At 60.9% G+C, this 20,566-nt stretch overlaps 3 protein-coding genes across 3 annotated transcripts; 2 read left to right on the forward strand and 1 right to left on the reverse strand.

Moving 5' to 3' along the window:
- Positions 1-935: 935 nt before the first annotated feature.
- Positions 936-3,543, forward strand: VMO1 (vitelline membrane outer layer 1 homolog). The gene is made up of 3 exons (XM_054052765.1): positions 936-1,211; positions 2,362-2,459; positions 2,999-3,543. The coding sequence occupies exons 1-3, from the start codon at positions 1,035-1,037 to the stop codon at positions 3,294-3,296; spliced, it is 573 nt and encodes a 190-aa protein (XP_053908740.1). The 5' UTR covers positions 936-1,034; the 3' UTR covers positions 3,297-3,543.
- A 587-nt stretch (positions 3,544-4,130) lies between these two features.
- PSMB6 (proteasome 20S subunit beta 6) lies at positions 4,131-9,900 on the forward strand. The gene is made up of 6 exons (XM_054052763.1): positions 4,131-4,256; positions 5,373-5,440; positions 6,565-6,696; positions 7,275-7,404; positions 7,981-8,125; positions 9,729-9,900. Exons 1-6 carry the CDS (start codon positions 4,194-4,196, stop codon positions 9,863-9,865), a joined length of 675 nt encoding a protein of 224 aa, XP_053908738.1. The 5' UTR covers positions 4,131-4,193; the 3' UTR covers positions 9,866-9,900.
- A 1,048-nt stretch (positions 9,901-10,948) lies between these two features.
- SLC25A11 (solute carrier family 25 member 11) lies at positions 10,949-20,560 on the reverse strand. The gene is made up of 8 exons (XM_054052755.1): positions 20,449-20,560; positions 17,312-17,464; positions 15,271-15,477; positions 13,455-13,545; positions 12,790-12,880; positions 12,597-12,696; positions 12,420-12,471; positions 10,949-11,981 (listed from the first exon to the last, which is right to left on the reverse strand). Exons 1-8 carry the CDS (start codon positions 20,523-20,525, stop codon positions 11,826-11,828), a joined length of 927 nt encoding a protein of 308 aa, XP_053908730.1. The 5' UTR covers positions 20,526-20,560; the 3' UTR covers positions 10,949-11,825.
- Positions 20,561-20,566: the final 6 nt, after the last annotated feature.

A 20,566-nucleotide genomic window follows, 5' to 3' on the forward strand; every position in this document is an offset into this window, starting at 1 on the left:
TCTGAGGGTCCTGAATAGGTCTTGACTGGCGCTTGAGGGGTCCTGAGGGTCCTCCATGGGTCTTGGGTGGATCCCGAGGGGTTCTGAGGGTCCTGGATGGGTCCTGGGTGGATCTCGAGGGGGTTCTGAGGGTCCTTGGTGGATCTCAAGGGGTCCTGGATGGCTCTTAAGGGGTTCTGAGGGTTCTGGATGGGTCCTGGGTGGATCTCAAGGGGTCTTGGGGGTCCTGGAGGGGTCCTGGATGGGTCCTGGGTGGCACTTGAGGGGTCCTGAGGGTCCTGGAGGGGTCCTGGGTGGCTCTCGAGGGGTCCTGGGTGGGCCCTTGGTCTGGAGAATCTTCTCCAACCCTTGTGTAGAGACTGTCTTTGGAGTCATTTTGCTCTGTGAGGTCTTCTCCACCCCAAAAAGGTGACCTGGGGGGTTTGAGAGCTCCAGGTCACCCCAAAACGTGACCTGAGGGGTTCTGAGGACCACAGGACACCCCAAAACCTGACCTGGGGGGTCCTGAGGACCACGGGACACCCCAAAACCTGTCCTGAGGGGTTTAGAGGTCCTCAAGCCACCACAAAACATCAGCTGAGGGTACTGAGGACCACGGGACACTCCAGAACCTGACCTGAGGGGGGTTGAGGGCCCCAGGACACCCCAAAATCTGATCTCGGGGGGGTTCTGAGGACCACAGGACACCCCAAAAGGGTTGGGTTCCTCTCCAGGTTCTCTGTGTCCGGACCTGGAGCCCACGTCCTCCTGGCTGGGCCAACAGGAGCTCCAGGACAGGGGGTGGAGGTGGCCGACGTCACGGCCAAGAGGACACCCCGGTGACCTGGAGGTCGGTGACCCCCTCAGGAGGTCCCAACGTCGTCCCGAGCAGACGTGGCACAACCTTAGAGGAGCTCCACCACCACCATCTCCTGCCGGTCCCACCCACGGGTCCACGAGGTCCCACCTGGAGGCGGCGACAACCTGATGTCCTCCAGGTCTTTGTCCTCACGGAGGTTCTAAAGGAGGGGTGGTGGCACCAGGAGGTGGCAACCATGGCTTCGTTCCTGCGCCCGTTGGTGGCCCTGGTGGCCCTGGTGGCCGCGGTCCGGGGTTGGGGCAAAGATGTCTCCACCGCAGTCATCTCGGTGGAGAACGGGGGACCGTGGGGAGAGTGGGGGGAGCCCGAGTTCTGCCCCAAAGGCCTCTACGCCGTCGGCTTCCAGCTCAAGGTGCGACCACGGCGGGGACATCACGGACGACGGCGGGGACACGAGGAGGACGTGGGGGGAACGTGGAGGACACGAGGAGGACGTGGAGGAGACATGGAGGACACGAGGAGGACGTGGAGGACGTGGAGGACATGAGGATGTGGAGGACATGAGGAGGATGTGGAGGAGACATGGAGGACACGAGGAGGACGTGGAGGAGACATGGAGGACATGAGGAGGACATGGAGGACGTGAGGATGTGGAGGACATGAGGAGGACGTGGGGGAGACATGGAGGACATGAGGAGGATGTGGAGGACGTGGAGGACATGGGAACATGGAGGACATGAGGACGTGGAGGACATGGGGATGTGGAGAACATGGGAATGTGGAGGATGTGGAGGACATGAGGAGGACGTGGAGGACATGGGAACATGGAGGACATGGGGATGTGGAGGATGTGGAGAACAGGAGGAGGACGTGGATGACACGAGGAGGATGTGAAGGAGACATGGAGGACGTGGGGGAGACATGGAGGACACGAGGAGGACATGGAGGACGTGGGGACGTGGAGGACATGAGGACGTGGAGGACATGAGGAGGACGTGGAGGACGTGGGAACGTGGAGGACATGGAGATGAGGAGGACATGGAGACGTGGAGGACATGGGGATGAACATGGAGGACATGGAGACATGGAGGACATGAGGGGAACATGGAGGACATGTGGACATGGAGGACATGAAAATGTAGAGGATATGGGGGGAACATGGAGGACATGGGGGACGTGGAGGACACGGGGGGGACGTGGAGGACATGAGGACGTGGAGGATGTGGGGAAGTGGAGGACATGGGGGGAACATGGAAGATGTGGATGTGGAGGACATGAAGACGTAGAGGACATGGGGGAACATGGAGGACATGGGGACATGGAGGACATGGGGGGAACATGGAGGACATGGGGACATGGAGGACATGGGGGGAACATGAAGGACATGTGGATGTGGTGGACATGGAGATGTGGAGGAGATGTGGAAGACACAGGGATGGGGTGGATGTGGGGACATGGGGGACGTGGAGGACATGGGGGGAACATGGAGGACACGGGGGACGTGGAGGCTGTGGGGGTCCACGGGGGTCCGCGGGGCTGACGGGTGGTGGCACCTTCTCCAGGTTCAGCCCCCTCAGGGGTTCTTTGGGGACGACACCGCCCTCAACGCGGTGCGGCTGCTCTGCGCCAACGGGGCGGTGGCCACGGCCGGAGAGGGACCGTGAGTGAGGGGACGGGGGGGACCTGGGGGGGCTGGGGGGGACCTGGGGGCTCCTGGGGGGGACCTGGGGGGTCCTGGGGGGTCGGGGTGGCCGTGGGGTGAGGGCGGTGGCCATGGGGGTCCCTGTGAGGTGGGGGCAGCGGCCACAGGACACTCATCTAAAGTGACGTTGGTGGCCACTGCGACCCAACCATGACCACCACGACCCAACCATGGCCGCCATGACCCAACCATGACCACCAGAACCCAACCATGGCCACCCCAACCCAACCATGACCATCATGACCTAACCCTGATCACCATGACCCAACCATGGCCACCATGACCCAACCATGACCACCAGGACCCAACCATGACCACCACGATCCAACCATGACCTCCATGACCCAACCACGACCACCCCAACCCAACCACGACCACCCCAACCCAACCATGGCCGCCCCAACCCCTTGCTGGACACCACCTCCAAGGAAGAGACCCAGGAGGTGCCCAAGGAGGGGGTGGTGACCATGATGTCCTCTCCACGTTCCCCCCTCAAGCCGAGGAACCTGGTCCTCCCCGCTGAGCTGCAACCGTGGCCACCTGACGGCCTTCCGCCTGCGCGTGGAGGCATCTCGAGGGCTTTGGGACGACACGGCGGCCAACAACGTGGACATGGCCTGCTCGGACGGGCGGGTGCTGGAGGGCCAGGGGGGTCGGGCGGGGACCTGGGGCAACTGGAGCTCCTCCTGCCCCCACGGTGGGGGCATCTGCGGGCTGAGGACCCGCCTGGAGGCCCCTCAGCGTGGTGGAGACGACACCGCCCTCAACAGCGTGGATATGTTCTGCTGCCCCTGAGGGCCACGGGGGCACCGCGGGGGCATCATGGCCTCCCTTGGACCCTCTGGCCCTCCCGGTGGCCACCACGAACCCCACTGACCCCAACGTCCCCCTGATGTCCATCATGACCCCAACGTCCCCCTGATGTCCACCATTAACCCCACTGAGCCCAACCTCCCCCTGATGTCCCCCATGACCCCATTGACCCCAAAGTCCCCCTGATGTCCCCCATGACCCCATTGACCCCAACGCCCCTTCATTAAACTCCCCTGGTAACGAGCTGGGGCCTCCTCATTTCTACTGGGAGGAACTGGGAGGCACTGGGGAGCACTGGAAGGGCATTGAGGGTAACTGGGAGGGCATTGGGGGTTACCGGAAGGGTATTGGGGGTAACTGGGAGGGCATTGGGGGTAACTGGCTGTTACTGGGAGGGCACTGGGAGGCACTGGGTGTCACTGGGAGGGTATTGGGGGTAACTGGCTGTTACTGGGAGGGCACTGGGAGGCACTGGGGGTAACTGGGAGGGTATTGGGGGTAACCGGCTGTTACTGGGAGGGCACTGGGAGGCACTGGGGGTCACTGGGAGGAACTGGAGGGGCACTGGGAGGAAACTGGTGGCACTGGAGGTCACCAGGAGTTACTGGGAGGATATTGGAGGTTACTGGGGGGCACTGGAGGTCACTGGGAGAGTATTGGGTGTTATCGGTTGTTACTGGGAGGCACTGGGGGCACAATAGGTGCCACGCTGCCGTAAAGCGCGGCCGCTCCCCTTGTCCCTGCCACGCTGTCGTAAATAGGCAGGGTTTGGGCTCCCCTATCCCTGCCACGCTGCCGTAAAGCGAAGCGGCGGGGCCCTGTCCCTGGTCCTGACGCACTGCCGTAAAGCGCGGCGCTGTCGTACAAAGGCGGGCAGCGATGGCGGCCGTGACGGTGCGGGCGGCGGAGCCCGGATGGGGCGAGGGGCCCGTGAGCACCGGCGTGAGTGGCGCTGGGGGGCACTTGGGGGGCTGGGGGGCCACTTGTGGGGCTGGGGGGGCATTTGTGGGGCGATTATGGGGCTGGGAAGGGGACTTATGGGGCTGGGGGAGCACTTATGGGGCTGGGAAAGGGGACTTATGGGGCTCGGGAAGGGGACTTATGGGGCTGGGGGAGCACTTATGGGGCTGGGAAGGGGACTTACGGGGCTGGGGGGCCGGTTATGGGGCTGGGAATGGGACTTATGGGGCTCAGGGGCGGTTATGGGGCTGGGAAAGGGACTTATGGGGCTGGGGAGTGGTTATGGGGCTGGGAAAGGGGACTTATGGGGCAGAGGAGGGAGTTTATGGGGCTATGGTGTTGGTTGTGGGGCAAAAGGGGTTACTTATGGGGCTGAGAGATCCCCAGTGGGAAGCTGGGGGTCAGTTATGGGGCTGGGAAGGGGACTTATGGGGCTGGGGGCGTGGTTGAGGGGGTGGTTATGGGGCTGGGGTGGGTTATGGGGCAGAGGAACCCCCAAAACTGGTCTGAGGAGTGGTTATGGGGTAGGGGAGGAGGTTATGGGGCAGAACGGACCCTTTTGGGGGGTGGTTATGGGGCTGGGAATGGGACTTATGGGGCTGGGGGGCAGTTGAGGGGGTGGTTATGGGGCTGGAAGAGTGTTTGAGGGCGGTTATGGGGCAGGGGGGCAGTTGTGGGGCTGAGAGGGGACTTATGGGGCTGAGAGGGGCGGTTATGGGACTGGGGGGCAGTTGTGGGGCTGGGAGGGGACTTATAGGGCTGAGAGGGGCAGTTATGGGGCAGGGGAGGAGGTTAAGGGGCAGAACGGACCCTTTTGGGGGGTGGTTATGGGGCTGGGAATGGGACTTATGGGGCTGGGGGGGCAGTTGAGGGGGTAGTTATGGGGCTGGAAGAGTGTTTGGGGGCGGTTATGGGGCAGGGGAGGAGGTTATGGGGCAGAACGGACCCTTTTGGGGGTGGTTATGGGGCTGGGAAAGGGACTTATGGGGCTGGTAGCTGGCGGGGGGGGTCGCTATGGGGCGGGGGGGTCGCTATGGGGTGGGGGAGTGGCTATGGGGCAGCCGTGGGGCGCCCCCCATGCTCTTCCCCCCCCCCCAGACGACCATCATGGCGGTGGAGTTTGACGGAGGTGTCGTCATCGGGGCCGACTCGCGCACCACCACCGGGTGAGTGACGTCATCGGTGACATCACCGACACCTGTGATGCCATCAGTGATGTCATGGGGGGGTGTCACGGTGGTGACATCACGGTGATGTCATCGGGGGTCCCCCCCCATGCCTGGTGCCACTCACCTCCTCACTGTGATGTCACTGTGATGTCACCGTGGTGCTGTTATGGCGTCGTGACGTCCCTGTGACGTTGCGGTGTCACCGCGTTGCGATGTCACATTGGCGCTCGGTGTCCCCACGGTGCTGTGACGTCGCTGTGATGCCGTTGTGATGTCACCATAGTGTCACTGTAATGTCCTCCTGGCGTCACTGTGATGTCGTGATGTCACCATGATGTCCTTGTGATGTCCCCATTGGGCTGTGATGTCACCACAGTGTTGCCGTGATGTCCTCGTGGTGTCGCTGTGATGTCACCTGACGCCCTCGTGATGTCCCCATTGGGCCGTGACGTCCTTGTGGTGTCACTGTGATGTCACCTGACGCCCTCGTGATGTCCCCATTGGGCCGTGACGTCCTCGTGGTGTCGCTGTGATGTCACCTGACGCCCTCGTGATGTCCCCATTGGGCCGTGACGTCCTCGTGGTGTCGCTGTGATGTCACCTGACGCCCTCGTGATGTCCCCATTGGGCCGTGACGTCCTCGTGGTGTCGCTGTGATGTCACCTGACGCCCTCGTGATGTCCCCATTGGGCCGTGACGTCCTCGTGGTGTCGCTGTGATGTCACCTGACGCCCTCGTGATGTCCCCGTTGGGCCGTGACGTCCTCGTGGTGTCGCTGTGATGTCACCTGACGTCCTCGTGATGTCCCCATTGGGCCGTGACGTCCTCGTGGTGTCGCTGTGATGTCACCTGACGCCCTCGTGATGTCCCCATTGGGCCGTGATGTCCTCGTGGTGTCGCTGTGATGTCACCTGACGCCCTCGTGATGTCCCCGTTGGGCCGTGACGTCCTCGTGGTGTCGCTGTGATGTCACCTGACGTCCTCGTGATGTCCCCATTGGGCCGTGACGTCCTCGTGGTGTCGCTGTGATGTCACCTGACGCCCTCGTGATGTCCCCGTTGGGCCGTGACGTCCTCGTGGTGTCGCTGTGATGTCACCTGACACCCTCGTGATGTCCCCAGGGCGTACGTGGCGAACCGGGTGACGGATAAGCTGACGCCGGTGCACGAGCGCATCTTCTGCTGCCGTTCGGGCTCCGCTGCCGACACTCAGGCCGTGGCCGATGCCGTCGCCTACCAGCTCGCCTTCCACAGGTACCGCCCCACGGCGCTGCCCCATAGCGACCCATAGTGTCCCAGAGGGACTCACGGTGCTGCCCCATAGTGACCTTTAGTGTCCCAGAGGGACCCATAACGCTGTCCCATAGTGACCCATAGTGACCTTTAGTGTCCCAGAGGGACCCACAGCGCTGCCCCATAGTGACCCACAGTGACCTTTAGTGTCCCAGAGGGACCCACAGCACTGCCCCATAGCGACCCACAGTCACCCAGATTGACCCATAGCGCTGCCTCATAGTGACCCATAGTGATCCTTAGTGTCCCAGAGGGACCCACAGTGATCCAGAGTGACCCACAGCACTGCCCCATAAGCGACTCACAGTGATTCACAGCACTGCCCCATAGCAGCCCAGAGTGAGCCATAGCGCTGCCCCACAGCGACCCAGAGCAATCCATGCCACCCTGCCCCATAGCGCTCGCCTTCCACAGCCACCGCCCCATAGCGCTGCCTCACAGCTCCTCCACCCTATGCGTCCCCCAAACCTTGTTCCTCCCTGCCCCACATTTCTCCCCACTACCCCACACCTCTCTCGCTGCCCCACATCTCCCCACAGCGTGGAGCTGGAGGAGCCGCCCCGTGTCCGCACGGCCGCTCGCCTCTTCCAGCAGACGTGTTACCGCTACCGTGAGGAGCTCAGCGCTGGCATCATCGTGGCCGGATGGGACCCACGGCGTGGGGGGCAGGTGAGGGCTGCCCCATAGCATCCCCTCTGCCCTATAGCGCCTTTCTCTGCCCCACAGGAAAGCCCTTTTGTACCCTATAGCGTCACCCTTTGCCTTGCAGCATTGCTTACTGCTTGCTAGCATCGCTCTCTCTGCCCCATAGCAAGTTCTTCTGCCCCATAGCAAGTTCTCCTGCCCCATAGCGGCAACCCTCCGCCCCACAGCAAGTTCCTCTGCCCCATAGCGCTCTCCTCTGCCCCACAGCAGAGCCCTTTTGTACCCTATAGCATCACCCTGTGCCTTGCACCATTGCTTACTGCTTCTTAGCATCACTTCTGCCCCATAGCGGTGATCTTCTGCCCCATAGCAGTGACCTTCTGCCCCGTAGCGAGGCTCTTCTGCCCCATAGTGCCCTCCTGCGCCCCACAGCATCTCCGTCTGCCCCACAGCAGAGCCCTTTTGTACCCTAGAGCATCACCCTCTGCCCTGCAGCATGGCCTGCTGCTCCCGAGCATCGCTCCCTCTGCCCCATAGCGGCGTTGCTCTGCCCCACAGCGCCCTCCCCTGCCCCCTAACCGCCCCCCCCGCGCCCCCCAGGTGTACGTGGTGCCGCTGGGGGGGATGCTCCTGCGCCAGCCGTTCGCCGTGGGGGGCTCGGGCAGCTCCTACATCTATGGGTTCCTCGACGCCGCCTTCCGGCCCGGCATGAGCCGCACACAGTGCCAGGAGTTCGTGGCACAAGGTGAGGGGGTTTGGGGGGGCTCTGGGGGAGGATATGAGGGGATTTGGGGGGGTTGGGGGGGCACAGAGGGGATTTTGGGGGGGTACAGTGTGGTTTAAGGGGGTCCTGGGGGGGGGATATGGGGGCACAGAGGTGATTTGGGGGGGTACAGGGTGGTTTGAGGGGGGTATGGGGGCCACAGAGGGGATTTGGGGGGTACAGTGTGGTCTGGGGGGGGATATGGGGGCACAGAGGGGATTTGGGGGGGTACAGGGTGGTTTGAGGGGGGTATGGGGGGCACAGAGGGGATTTGGGGGGGTACAGGGGGGATATAGGGGGCACTGAGGGGATTTGTGGGGGGTACAGTGTGGTTTGGGGGGGTCCTGGGGGGGATATGGGGGGCACAGAGGGGATTTGGGGGGGTTACAGGGTGGTATGAGGGGGTCCGGGGGGGGGTTATGGGGGGCACAGCGGGGATTTGGGGGATACAGTGTGGTTTAAGGGGTCCTGGGGGGGATATGGGGGTACAGAGGTGATTTGTGGGGTGTACAGGGTGGTTTGAGGGGGTTATGGGGGGCACAGAGGGGATTTGGGGGGTACAGGGTGATATGAAGGGGTCCTGGGGGGGATATGGGGGGCACAAAGGGGATTTGGGGGGGGTACGGGGTGGTTTGAGGGGGTTACGAGGGGCACAGAGGGGATTTGGGGGGGTACAGGGGGGATATAGGGGGCACTGAGGGGGTTTGGGGGGTACAGGGTGGTTTGAGGGGGATATGGGGGCACAGAGGTGATTTGGGGGGGTACAGGGTGGTTTGGGGGGGTTCTGGGGGGATTTGGGGGGCACAGAGGGGATTTGGGGGGGATACAGGGGGGATATAGGGGGCACAGAGGTGATTTGGGGGGGTACAGGGTGGTTTGAGGGGGGGATAAGGGGAGGTATGAAGGAGTCGGGGGGGGTCCTGGGTGAGGTTGGGGAGAATATGGGGGGCACAGAGGGCATTGGGGGGTGGGATACAGTGGGTTGGGGGTATATGGGGGGAGGAATAGAGGGTAATTTGGGGGGACATGGGGGCAGTTGGGGGGAAAAAGGGATTTGGGGGGGATACAGAGGGTTTTGGGGGGATACAGAGGGGTTTTGGGGGTATCTCGGGGGTACAAAGGGGTTTTGGGGGATCCTGAGTGCGGATTCGTGTGGGGTGCAGGGGGGGTTGGGGAGGATATGGGAGGGTTTGGGCTGCTGGAAGGAATCTTGGGGTGTTTGGGGGGGTTTTGGGGTGCTCAGGATGACTTTGGGGTGCTATGAGGGCTTTGGGGGGGCTGAAAAGGGTCCTGGACTTTAGGGTGCCCTGTTTGGGGGGATCTCAGGGTTTTGGGGTGCCCTGGGGTTTGGGGGGGGGCTGAGAAGATTCCTGGGGTTTTGGGGTGCCCTGGGGTGTTCAGGAGGGATCCCACACTTTTGGGGTATCCTGGAGTTTTTGGGGGGCACTGAGGTAGGGGGGGGAGATACGAGGGGTTGGAGTTTGGGGAAGTGGAGCTGAGAAGAGCACTTGGGGTGTTTTGGGGGCTGTGGGGTGTTTTGGGGTACCCGTGTTGATTTTGGGGTGCCCTTTGTTCCCCCCCGCAGCGCTGGCGCTGGCGATGGCGCGGGACGGCGCGAGCGGGGGGGTGGTGCGGCTGGCGGCCATCACGGCGGACGGCGTGGAGCGCAGCGTGTTGGCCGGCCCCGCGCTGCCGGGGGGCGAGGGGGGCCCCTCCGTCTGAGCACCCCAAAATCGGGGCGAGAAACACCTCGGGGTGGGGGTGGGGGGGGATCCTGGATGCTCCCAGCACCCCAAAAACGGGACAATAAACGGCTCCGGGGGCTCCCGGATCCCCCCCATCTCCTGTCAGCCCCGTTATTGGGGTCCCTCTCACCGCCCCCCATTATTGGGCTGTCCCCTCCTGTCACCTCCATTATTGGGGTACCCCCTCCTGTTATAGAGGTCCCTCTCACCGCCTTCATTATTGGGGTCCTCTCTTCTGTCACCTCCATTATTGGGGTTCTCCTCACTCCTCCATTGTTGGAGTCCCCTCTCCTGTCACCCTCTCTATAGGGGTCTCTCTCACCCCCTTCATTGTTGGGGTTCCCTCTCCTGTCACCCCCATTATAGGGGTCCCTCTCACCCCCTTCATTATTGGGGTCCCCCTTCTTTTCAGCCTCTCCTTTTTGGGGTCTCCCACATCACTCACCCCCATTATTGGGGGGTCCCCCCTTCCTTTCAACCCTTATTATCGGTGTCTCCTCCTCTCTCACCCCCATTATTGGGGTCCCCCCCCTCAACCTTTCATTATTGGGGTTCCTTTTTGTCACTCCCTGTCATTATTGGGGTTCCTCCGCCATTATTGGCGTTTCCCCCCCCCCTCCCCTCACACCTGAGGCGCGAGAGCAAAAAGGGCGGGAAGGAAAGGGCGGGAAAGAAAGGGCGGGAACGGCTCGCGCCCACACCCGCGTGAGGGGGGGCGTGGCCGATGCTGTCAATCATCCTGGCGGGGGCGTGACCAGCCCATTTATGGATAGAAGGGGCGTGGTCAGTCCTATCAATCATCGTGAGGGGCGTGGCCAGCAAGGTCCTAGTGCCCTTCAGCGTCTCCCAGTAACCCTCCTGTACCTTCCCAGTGCTCCCCAGTCCCTCCCAGTGCTCCCCAGTCTCTCCCAGTGCTCCCCAGTACCCTTCCAGTGGCCCCCCCAGTGCCACCCTGTTTGCCAGTGCCTCCCAGTACCCTCCCAGTAACCCCAGTGCCCTCCCAGTAACTCCCAGTCCCTCCCAGTACCCCCCCACCACCACACTCGGCCTCCATCCATTGATTCTGCTTTAATTAACGGAGTCGGTAACGAAGCTCTGGGTGCCGTGGGGCGCCCCATGGCGAGTGTGTGTGTGTGTGTCGGGGGGGGGAACCCGCCATGGGGCAGAGGTTGTGTGGGGCAGAGAGGCCCCGGAGCCCCCATAGGGCCCCTATGGAGCCCTGGGGCTGCCCCATAGGCCCCCCGAGAGCTATGGGGCTGCCCCATAAGATCAGTGAGAACCCCCTATAGGGCCCCATAAGGACCCATGGCTGCCCCATAGAAATGTGGGGCCACCCTATGGGCCTTGCATGGACCCTGGGCTGCCCCATAGGGAGGTGGGGCTGCCCCATAGGCACCTCAGGCTTCCCCATAGAACCCTGGGTTGCCTCATGGAGATGTGGGGCTGCCCCATAGGGCACCTCAGCTGCCCCACAGAGCTGTGGGGCTGCCCCATAGAGATGTGGGATTGCCCCACAGCCCCTGTAGGGCACCTGGGCTGCCCCATAAGGGACCTAAGGCTGCCCCATAGGGCCACTCTACAGCCCCATAGCGACTCAGGGCTGCCCCATAGGGACCCACGGCTGCCCCATAGAGCTGTGGGGCTGCCCCATAGAGATGTGAGGCTGCCCCACAGAGAAGTGGGGCTGCCCCATAGAGATGTGGGACCACTCTCCAGCCCTCATAGGGACCCAAGGCTGCCCCATAGGCACCCTGAGCTGCCCCATAGCGCCGTGGGGCTGCCCCGTATTGCTATGGGGCTGCTCTACAGCCCTCATAGGGGGCTCCAAGGCTGCCCTATAAGGACCCTGAGCTGCCCCATAGCCCCCACAGGGCCACTGTAGAGCCCCTCAGAGGTGTGGGGCTGCCCCATAGCGCCGTGGGGCTGCCCCATAGCGTTCAGTCCCCAAGGACGAGGCGCCGGTACCATTTGTTCATCTGCTCGAGGAAGATGAAGGTGAGGACGGTGTGGGGACCCAGGCGGGCGTAATAGGGGGTGAAACCCTTCCAGAGGCTCAGGAAACCCTCGAGTCGCACGACCTTCACCAGCACATCCTGGGGGGGGGGGTTTCCCAGTGAGGGGGGACCCCCCAAAACTGAAGGGACCCCCCAAAACCATAGGAACCTCCCCCTAAAGCCATAGGAACTCTCTAAACCCATAGGAATCCCCCTAAAGCGATGAGAACCCCGCAAACAGTGGGGAACCCCCAGAATTTTAGGGACCCCCCCTACTTTAAGGACACCCTCAGACCTTGGGGACCTCCCCCCAGACCTTGGGGACCCCCCTATTTTTGTGCCCCCCCAAATTTGAGCACACCCTCCCTATTTCTAGGGGGACCCCCCCCGCCAAACCTTGGGGACCCCATTTTTAGGGTCTTTCCTACTTTAAAGACACCCCCAGACTTTGCGTAACCCCCTGCAGACCTTGAGACCCCCCCTAAATCTTGGGGTACCCCTCCCTTTGCCCCAATTTTGGGGTGCCCCCCCCCTTACCAGCCCGTTGCGATACTCCGGTTTCCCATCGATCGTCCTCATGTTCTGGATCCTAGAAAAAAAGGGGAGAAATGAGCCAAAAAGGTGGGGTCAGGGTCAATTTTGGGGTGTCCCCCCCTGTAATGAACCCCTTAATTAATGGGAGGGGCCTCAGGAACGAAGGTTTAATTAACAAACCGGGTTTTAACGATGTCGACAGGCATGGAGGCGGCGGTGGTGACCAAACCGCTGATCATACTGGCGCAGAAGTGGCAGAAGATGTCGTCATTGAAACGGCCTGGAAAGAACAAAGGGGTGAGGGGGACCCTAAAATTAATGGGGGAGGGGTAAGAATTTGGGGGATCCCCCCCCAAACCCTGGGGGGTCTCACCGGAATCCAGGAGGAATTGCTTGGATTGGGAGTAGGAGGCGAGTTGGGCGGCATTGACGACGACGGCGCGAGCCATGGTGGGGATGCAGCCCTAGGGGGAGGAAAAAGGAGGGTCCTGAACCCCAAATGTCACCCCTGAACTCCCAAATGTCACCCCTGAACCCCAAAATCCACCCCTGAACCCCAAAACCCCTTCCCTTTACCCCAAAATCCCAGCCTAAAGCATGGGGATCTCTGTCGTCCTCTCATATCATATGGTTCTAGAAGGAAGGGGTTAAAGTGGGGAGGGGAAACGGGGGGTTTTGGGGTCCCCCCCTGCATCCCAACAGCCCCTGAACACCAAAATCCACCTCTGAACCCCCAAATCCCCTCCATTCACCCAAAAATCCCAGCTGAGAGCATGGGGGATCTCCTCTCACATCACGCAGTTCTGTGAGGAAGAAGTTAAATGGGGGGGGGGGAAATTTGGGGTCCCCCCTGCACCCCAAAATCCCCCCCAAAGGCCCCCCAAATGTCCTCCTTCCCCTCCGGGTACAGGATGAAGGGGGGTTGAAAGGGGACGCGGGGGTGGAAGGGTCCATTTTGGGTCCTGTTCTCCCCCTTTTTGGGGTCCTCCCCGTTATTTTTGGGGTCCCCCCCCCCATTTTTGGGGTCCCCCCCCTTACCCTCCAGAGGGTGCCGATCCCCTCCTCCCTCGCCATCCGCACCAGCGCATCGAAGACATTGCGGTACCCGCGCCGCTCGGCCGGGGGCAGCCTGGGGGTGGTTTTGGGGTGAAAAAGGGCAAATTTAAGATCTTGGGGGTGTGTGTTTATTTTTGGGGGGGTCTCTCTGCCCATTTTTGAGGTGTCTTGGCCCAGTTTGGGGGTGTCTCTACCCGATTTTGAGGTGTCCGGAACCATTTCTGGCGTCTCTAAGCCCATTTTTGGCTTTTCTTGGCCCAATTTGGGGGTCCCTGAGCCTATTTTTGAGGTGTCTTGGCTCAATTTGGGGGCTTCTGAGCCCATTCTTTGGGTCTCTGTGCCCATTTTTTGGCCTCTTGCCGATTTTTGGGGGTGTCTGTGCCCAATTTTGGGGTGTCTGTGCCCATTTCTGGAATCCCTGGGCTGATTTTTGAGGCGTCTGGGCCCGATTTTGGGGTGCATGGGCCGATTTTGGGATCTTTAGGGTCGTTTTGGGCATCTGCACCCATTTTCTGGGGGTCTCTGCACCCATTTTTGGTGTCTTTGAGCCCATTTTTGGGGCGTATGGGCCTCATTTTGGTGTCTCTGAGCCCATTTTGGGGTGTATTGGCCCAATTTTGGGGTTTCTGTGTCACTTTTGGTGTCTCTGCGCTCATTTTGGGGCGTATGGGCCCAATTTTGGGGTTCCTGTGCCATTTTTCGGTGTCTCTGAGCCCATTTTGGGGCGTATGGGCCCAATTTTGGGGTTTCTGTGTCATTTTTGGTGTCTCTGCGCTCATTTTGGGGGCGTATGGGCCCAATTTTGGGGTTCCTGTGCCATTTTTCGGTGTCTCTGAGCCCATTTTGGGGCGTTTGGGCCTAATTTTGGGGTTCCTGTGCCATTTTTGTTGTCTCTGAGCCCATTTTTGGGGAGTATGGGCCCAATTTTGGGGTTCCTGTGCCATTTTCGGTGTCTCTGCGCCCATTTTGGGGCATATGGGCCCAATTTTAGGGTTCCTGTGTCATTTTTGGGGTGTCTGTGCCCATTTTGGGGCGTATGGGCCCAATTCTGTGCCATTTTTTGGGGTGTCTGTGCTCATTTTGGGGCGTATGGGCCCAATTTTGGGGTTTCTGTGTCATTTTTGGTGTCTCTGAGCCCAATTTTGGGGTTTCTGTGCCATTTTTCGGTGTCTCTGAGCCCATTTTGGGGCGTATGGGCCCAATTTTAGGGTTCCTCTGTCATTTTTTGGGGTGTCTAAGCCCATTTTGGGGGTGTATGGGCCCAATTTTAGGGTTCCTGTGTCATTTTTTGGGGTGTCTGCGCTCATTTTGGGGCCTATGGGCCCAATTTTGGGGTTCCTGTGTCATTTTTGGTGTCTCTGAGCCCAATTTTGGGGTTTCTGTGTCATTTTTTGGGGTCTCTGCGCTCATTTTGGGGCGTATGGGCCCAATTCTGTGCCATTTTTTGGGGTGTCTGCGCCCATTTTGGGGCGTATGGGCCCAATTTTGGGGTTCCTGTGCCATTTTTATTGTCTCTGAGCCCATTTTGGGGCGTTTGGGCCCAATTTTGGGGTTCCTGTGCCATTTTTCGGTGTCTCTGAGCCCATTTTGGGGCGTATGGGCCCAATTTTGGGGTTTCTGTGTCATTTTTGGTGTCTCTGAGCCCAATTTTGGGGTTTCTGTGTCATTTTTTGGGGTGTCTGCGCCCATTTTGGGGCGTATGGGCCCAATTTTGGGGTTCCTGTGCCATTTCTCGGTGTCTCTGAGCCCATTTTCGGGGCCCAAAGGCGCTGCCCCCCCCCTTATTTTCGGGGTTCACCTGCCGTCGGCCGTCATGCGGATGAGGGCGACCTCGGCGGGGGTCCCCACGAAGGCGCCGGCGGCGCCGGCGGTCATTCCGATGGCGGCTTTGGCCACGAAAGGCGGGGGGGTCCCATCGGGCGCCCCGAGGCGCTCCAGCAGCACGCTGTAAATGCCCAACCGCGTCGTCGTGTACGTCGCCTGGCGCAGCAGCCCCGCCGACAGCCTGGGGGACCCCAAAAATGAGAGGAGAGGGGGGACCCCCCAAAACACAGAGAGCAAACCCCGAAACCCACAGTCACCCCCCCCCAACCCCAACCCCGGTGCCAGGAACCCCCTGAAAGCCAAAACCAAACCATAGATCTTCAAAATCAGACACGTGAACCCCCAAAATCGAACCCGGGACCCCCCCAAAAATGGGTCAGGGCCCCCCAAAACCTGTAGACCCACAGGACCCAACCCCATTGACCCCCAAACCAACCTGGGAGCCAGGACTCCCCCTGAGCCCCAAAACTAGACCAAAGACCCCCAAAATTAGACCAAAGACCCCCAAAATTAGACCAAAGACCCCCAAAATCAGACTCAGGACCCCCCAAAAATGGACCCGGCGCCCCCCAAGACCCCCAAACCCAAAGTACTCAACCCCCAAACCGAAGCCCATTGACCCCCAAAACAACCCGGGAGCCATGACCTGCCTGAACCCCAAAAACCAGACGCAAGACCCCCCAAAATCAGACCCAGGAATCCCAAAATCAGATCTGGGAACCCCAAAATCAGACTCAAGACCCCCCAAAAATGGGTTTGATGCCCCCCAAACCCACAGGAACCCCTCAAACCCAATCCCCCCCGACCCCAAAACTGACCCTGATACAAAGACCGTCCTCTGAACCCCAAAACCACAACCAGAACCCCCCAAAACAGACCCAGGAACCCCAAAGTTGGACTCAGGACCCCCCAAAATCAGACCCAGGACCCCCAAAAATGGGTCTGGTGCCCCCCAGACCCACAGGACCCCCCCAAATCCAACCCCAGCGCCCCTAAAACCAACCCTGGTATCAGGACCCTTCCCTGAACCCCGAAACCACATGCAGGACCCCCAAAATCAGACCCAGGAACTCCAAAACCAGACCCAGGACCCCCAAAATCAGACTCGGGAACCCCAAAACCAGACCCAGGACCCCCAAAATCAGACCCAGGAACCCCAAAACCAGACCCAGGACCCCCAAAATCGGACTCGGGACTCCCAAAAATGACTCCAGCACCCTAAGAAACTCCTACGCACCCCAAACCAGACTCAGGAACCCCAAAACCAGACCCAGGACCCCCAAAATCAGACTCGGGAACCCCAAAAATGACTCCAGCACCCTAAGAAACTCCTATGCACCCCAAAGCAGACCCAGGACCCCCAAAATCAGACCCAGAACCCAACCCCAATCCCCAAAAATTGGGGTTTTGCGGTCCCCAGGGCTCTTCTTTAGGGGTCACAGGGCAGTTTTTGGGGGTGCTTTGGGGGCCCTGAGCCCATTTCTGGGGGTCCGAGGACAGTTTTGGGGTTCCCGGCGCTCTTTTTGGGGGGTTTTGGGGTGGTTTTTGTGGAATTGGGAATCTCAAGGCAGCTTTTGTGGGCGTTTTGGGGTGGTTTGGGGCGTTTTTGGGGTCCCCGAGTCAGTTTTTGGAGGTCCTAGAGTCATTTTGGGGTGCTTTGGACTATTTTTGGGGTCCCCAACTCTGTTTTTGGGTTCATTTGAGAATTTTTTTGCATTTTTTGGCAATTCCGGGGTAGTTTTTGGAGCCCTTAAATCATTGTTTTTAGGTAGTTTTGGATTTTTGGGGTCTCCGAGTCATTTTTTGGGTGACTTTGGTGCTTTTTGGGGTCCCCGAGTCGTTCTTTTTGGGGTCCCAGAGTGTTTTTTGCGTTTCTGGAGTCCCCAAATCCATTTTTGAGGCGGTTTGGGGCGTTGGGAGGTGCCAGAATTGGGGGTTTTCGGGTGATTTTTTGGGGTTTTTTTTGTCCCTGAGTGGGTTTTTGGGGGTCCCCGGGTCGGTTTTGGGGTGCGTACCCGGTGTAGAGGCCGCGCAGGCCCTCGCGGCGCAGGATGGCGGCGGCGGCGTGGGCGCTGGTGGGGAACTCGCGGCCCTTGGCCCCCTCCCCGCTCAACTGCATGCGGTTCTTCACCAGGTCCAAAGGCTGCACGAACACCGTGGCGCCCATCCTGGAATTTGGGGGGGTCAGGGGGGCCCCCCACAAACCCAAAACCCCGGGGGGGGGAAGTTGGGGGGCTCAGGAGGGGGATTTGGGGGGTAGGAAAGGGGTGGGAGGGGATTTGGGGGGGCTGGAAGGGGGTAAGAGAGGGTCTTTGGGGGGGAAATGGAGGGATTTGGGGGGGCTGGAAGGGAGATTGGGGTGTGGAGAGGATTTGGGGGGGCTTGGAGGAGGGTAAAAGGGGGTTTTGGGGGGGGAATGGAGGGATTTGGGGAGGCTGGAAGGGGGATTGGGGTGTGGAGAGGATTTGGGGGGGCTTGGAGGGGGGTAAGAGGGGGATATTGGGGGGTAATGGAGGGATTTGGGGGGGCTGGAAGGGGGTAAGAGGGGGTTTTAGGGGGGAATGGAGGGATTTGGGGGGGCTGGAAGGGGGTAAGAGGGGGTTTTGGGGGGGAATGGAGGGATTTGGGGGGGCTCAGGAGGGGAGGGAGGGGGATTTAGGGGGATTTGGGGGGAGATTCAGGGGGTAGGAAAGGGGTGGGAGAGGATTTGGGGGGGCTGGAAGGGGGATTGGGGTGTGGAGAGGATTTGGGGGGGCTTGGAGGAGGGTAAGAGGGGGTTTTGGGGGGGGAATGGAAGGATTTGGGGGGGCTCAGGAGGGGAGGGAGGGGGATTTAGGGGGGATTTGGGGGGTAGGAAAGAGGTGGGAGAGGATTTGGGGGGGCTGGAAGGGGGTAAGAGGCGGTTTTTGGGGGGGATGGAGGGATTTGGGGGGGCTCAGGAGGGGAGGGAGGGGGATTTAGGGGGGATTTAGGAGGGATTTGGGGGGTAGGAAAGGGGTGTGGAGAGGATTTGGGGGGGCTGGAAGGGGGTAAGAGGGGGTCTTTGTGGGGGAATGGAGGGATTTGGGGGGCTGGAAGGGGGATTGGGGTGTGGAGAGGATTTGGGGGGGCTGGAAGGGGGTAAGAGGGGGTTTTGGGGGGGAATGGAGGGATTTGGGGGGGCTCAGGAGGGGAGGGAGGGGGATTTAGGGGGGATTTGGGGGGTAGGAAAGGGGTGGGAGGGGATTTGGGGGGGCTGGAAGGGGGATTGGGGTGTGGAGAGGATTTGGGGGGGCTGGAAGGGGGTAAGAGGGGGTTTTTTGGGGGGAATGAAGGGATTTGGGGGGGCTCAGGGTGGGATTTAGGGGGGATTTGGGGGGTAGAAAAGGGGTGGGAGAGGATTTGGGGGGCTGGAAGGGGATTGGGGTGTGGAGAGGATTTGGGGGGGCTGGAAGGGGGTAAGAGAGGGTCTTTGGGGGGGAATGGAGGGATTTGGGGGGGCTTAGGAGGGGAGGGAGGGGGATTTAGGGGGAGATTCGGTGGGTAGGAAAGGGGTGGGAGGGGATTTGGGGGGGCTGGAAGGGGGATTGGGGTGTGGAGAGGATTTGGGGGGGCTGGAAGGGGGTAAGAGGGGGTTTTGGGGGGGAGTGGAGGGATTTGGGGGGGCTTAGGAGGGGAGGGAGGGGGATTTAGGGGGGGATTTGGGGGGTAGGAAAGAGGTGGGAGAGGATTTGGGGGGGCTTGGAGAGGGGTAAGAGGGGGTTTGTGGGGGGGAATGGAGGGATTTAGGGGGGCTCAGGAGGGGAGGGAGGGGGATTTAGGGGGGATTTGGGGGGTAGGAAAGAGGTGGGAGAGGATTTGGGGGGGCTGGAAGGGGGAGTGGGGTGTGGAGAGGATTTGGGGGGGCTTGGAAGGGGGTAAGAGGGGGTCTTTGGGGGGGAATGGAGGGATTTGGGGGGGCTCAGGAGGGGAGGGAGGGGATTTAGGGGGGATTTAGGAGGGATTTGGGGGGTAGGAAAGGGGTGGGAGAGGATTTGGGGGGATTTGGGGGGGTTGGAAGGGGGTAAGAGGGGGTCTTTGGGGGGGAATGGAGGGATTTGGGGGGGCTGGAAAGGGGTAAGAGGGGGTTTTGGGGGGGAATGGAAGGATTTGGGGGGGCTCAGGAGGTGAGGGAGGGGGATTTAGGGGGGATTTGGGGGGTAGGAAAGGGGTGGGAGAGGATTTTTTGGGGGAACGAAGGGATTTGGGGGGGCTGAGAGGAATTTTTGGGGGGGAAGGAAGGGATTTGGGGGGGCTGAGAGGATTTTTGGGGGGAAGGAAAGGATTTGGGGGGGCTGAGAGGATTTTTGGGGGGGAAGGAAAGGATTTGGGGGGGCTGAGAGGATTTTTGGGGGGGAAGGAAGGGATTTGGGGGGGCTGAGAGGATTTTTGGGGGGGAAGGAAGGGATTTGGGGGGGCTGGAAGGAGGTTTAGGGGGAATTTGGGGGCTTAGGAGAGGATTTGGGGGGGTAGGAGGGGGGGAGAGGATTTGGGGGGACGGGAAGGGGATTTTAGGGGTACGGGGGGGGAATTGGTGCCCATCCTAGAATTGGGGGGGGGTCAGAGGGGGCCCCCCCAAACCCCGAGCCCCACAGTGGAGGGAGTTGGGGGGCTCAGGAGGGGAGGGAAGGGCATTGGGGGGGATTTTTGGGGGGTAGGAGAGGATTTGGGGTGTTGGGAAGGATTTGGGGGGGGGCTGAGGGAAGTGGGGTGCTCGGGGGGGGGGGGGTTGGCGTGGGTTTTGGGGTGCCCTGAGGGGTTTGGGGGGGTCTGAAGGGGAGGATTGGGCACCTGGGGGGGTGGTTTGGGGGTTTTGGGGTGCCCTGAGGGGTTTGGGGGGGTCTGAAGGGGGGGTTGGGGGTTTTGGGGCGCACTGAGGGGTTTGGGGGGGTCTGAAGGGGGGTTTGGGGCGCACTGAGGAGTTTGGGGGGGTCTGAAAGGGGTGTTGGGGTGCCCTGAGGGGTTTGGGGGGGTCTGAAGGGGGGGTTGGGGGTTTTGGGGTGCCCTGAGAGCTTTGGGGGGGTGTGAAGGGGGTTTTGGGGGTTTTGGGGTGCCCTGAGAGCTTTGGGGGGGGGCAGAGGGGGGTGTTTGGGGGGGTTGGGGTCCCGTTTCGGGGTGTCGGGGGGGGTCTCACCCTGCCAGGCCTCCGAAGAGGAATTTGATGGACTTGGGGGAGGTCTTGGCCCTCTCGGGCGCCGATGTCGCCGCCATTGTCGCGATATATGGGGAGGGGCTAAGGGTGGGGAGGGGGC

Source organism: Cuculus canorus, chromosome 36 (genome assembly GCF_017976375.1).
Source record: "Cuculus canorus isolate bCucCan1 chromosome 36, bCucCan1.pri, whole genome shotgun sequence".
NCBI classification, from domain to species: domain Eukaryota; kingdom Metazoa; phylum Chordata; class Aves; order Cuculiformes; family Cuculidae; genus Cuculus; species Cuculus canorus.

Bases quoted from the DNA above. Each gene is read 5' to 3' on its own strand.
- VMO1 (XM_054052765.1), top strand. From the start codon at position 1,035: ATGGCTTCGTTCCTGCGCCCGTTGGTGGCCCTGGTGGCCCTGGTGGCC. The intron at 1,212-2,361 runs GTGCGACCACGG...CACCTTCTCCAG, and splicing joins CCGTCGGCTTCCAGCTCAAG to GTTCAGCCCCCTCAGGGGTT. The intron at 2,460-2,998 runs GTGAGTGAGGGG...TCCCCCCTCAAG, and splicing joins GCCACGGCCGGAGAGGGACC to CCGAGGAACCTGGTCCTCCC.
- PSMB6 (XM_054052763.1), top strand. From the start codon at position 4,194: ATGGCGGCCGTGACGGTGCGGGCGGCGGAGCCCGGATGGGGCGAGGGG. The intron at 4,257-5,372 runs GTGAGTGGCGCT...CCCCCCCCCCAG, and splicing joins AGGGGCCCGTGAGCACCGGC to ACGACCATCATGGCGGTGGA. The intron at 7,405-7,980 runs GTGAGGGCTGCC...CGCGCCCCCCAG, and splicing joins ACCCACGGCGTGGGGGGCAG to GTGTACGTGGTGCCGCTGGG.
- SLC25A11 (XM_054052755.1), bottom strand. From the start codon at position 20,525: ATGGCGGCGACATCGGCGCCCGAGAGGGCCAAGACCTCCCCCAAGTCC. The intron at 12,697-12,789 runs GTGAGACCCCCC...TGTTCTTTCCAG, and splicing joins GCAATTCCTCCTGGATTCCG to GCCGTTTCAATGACGACATC. The intron at 12,472-12,596 runs GTTTGTTAATTA...CTTTTTTTCTAG, and splicing joins GTCGACATCGTTAAAACCCG to GATCCAGAACATGAGGACGA.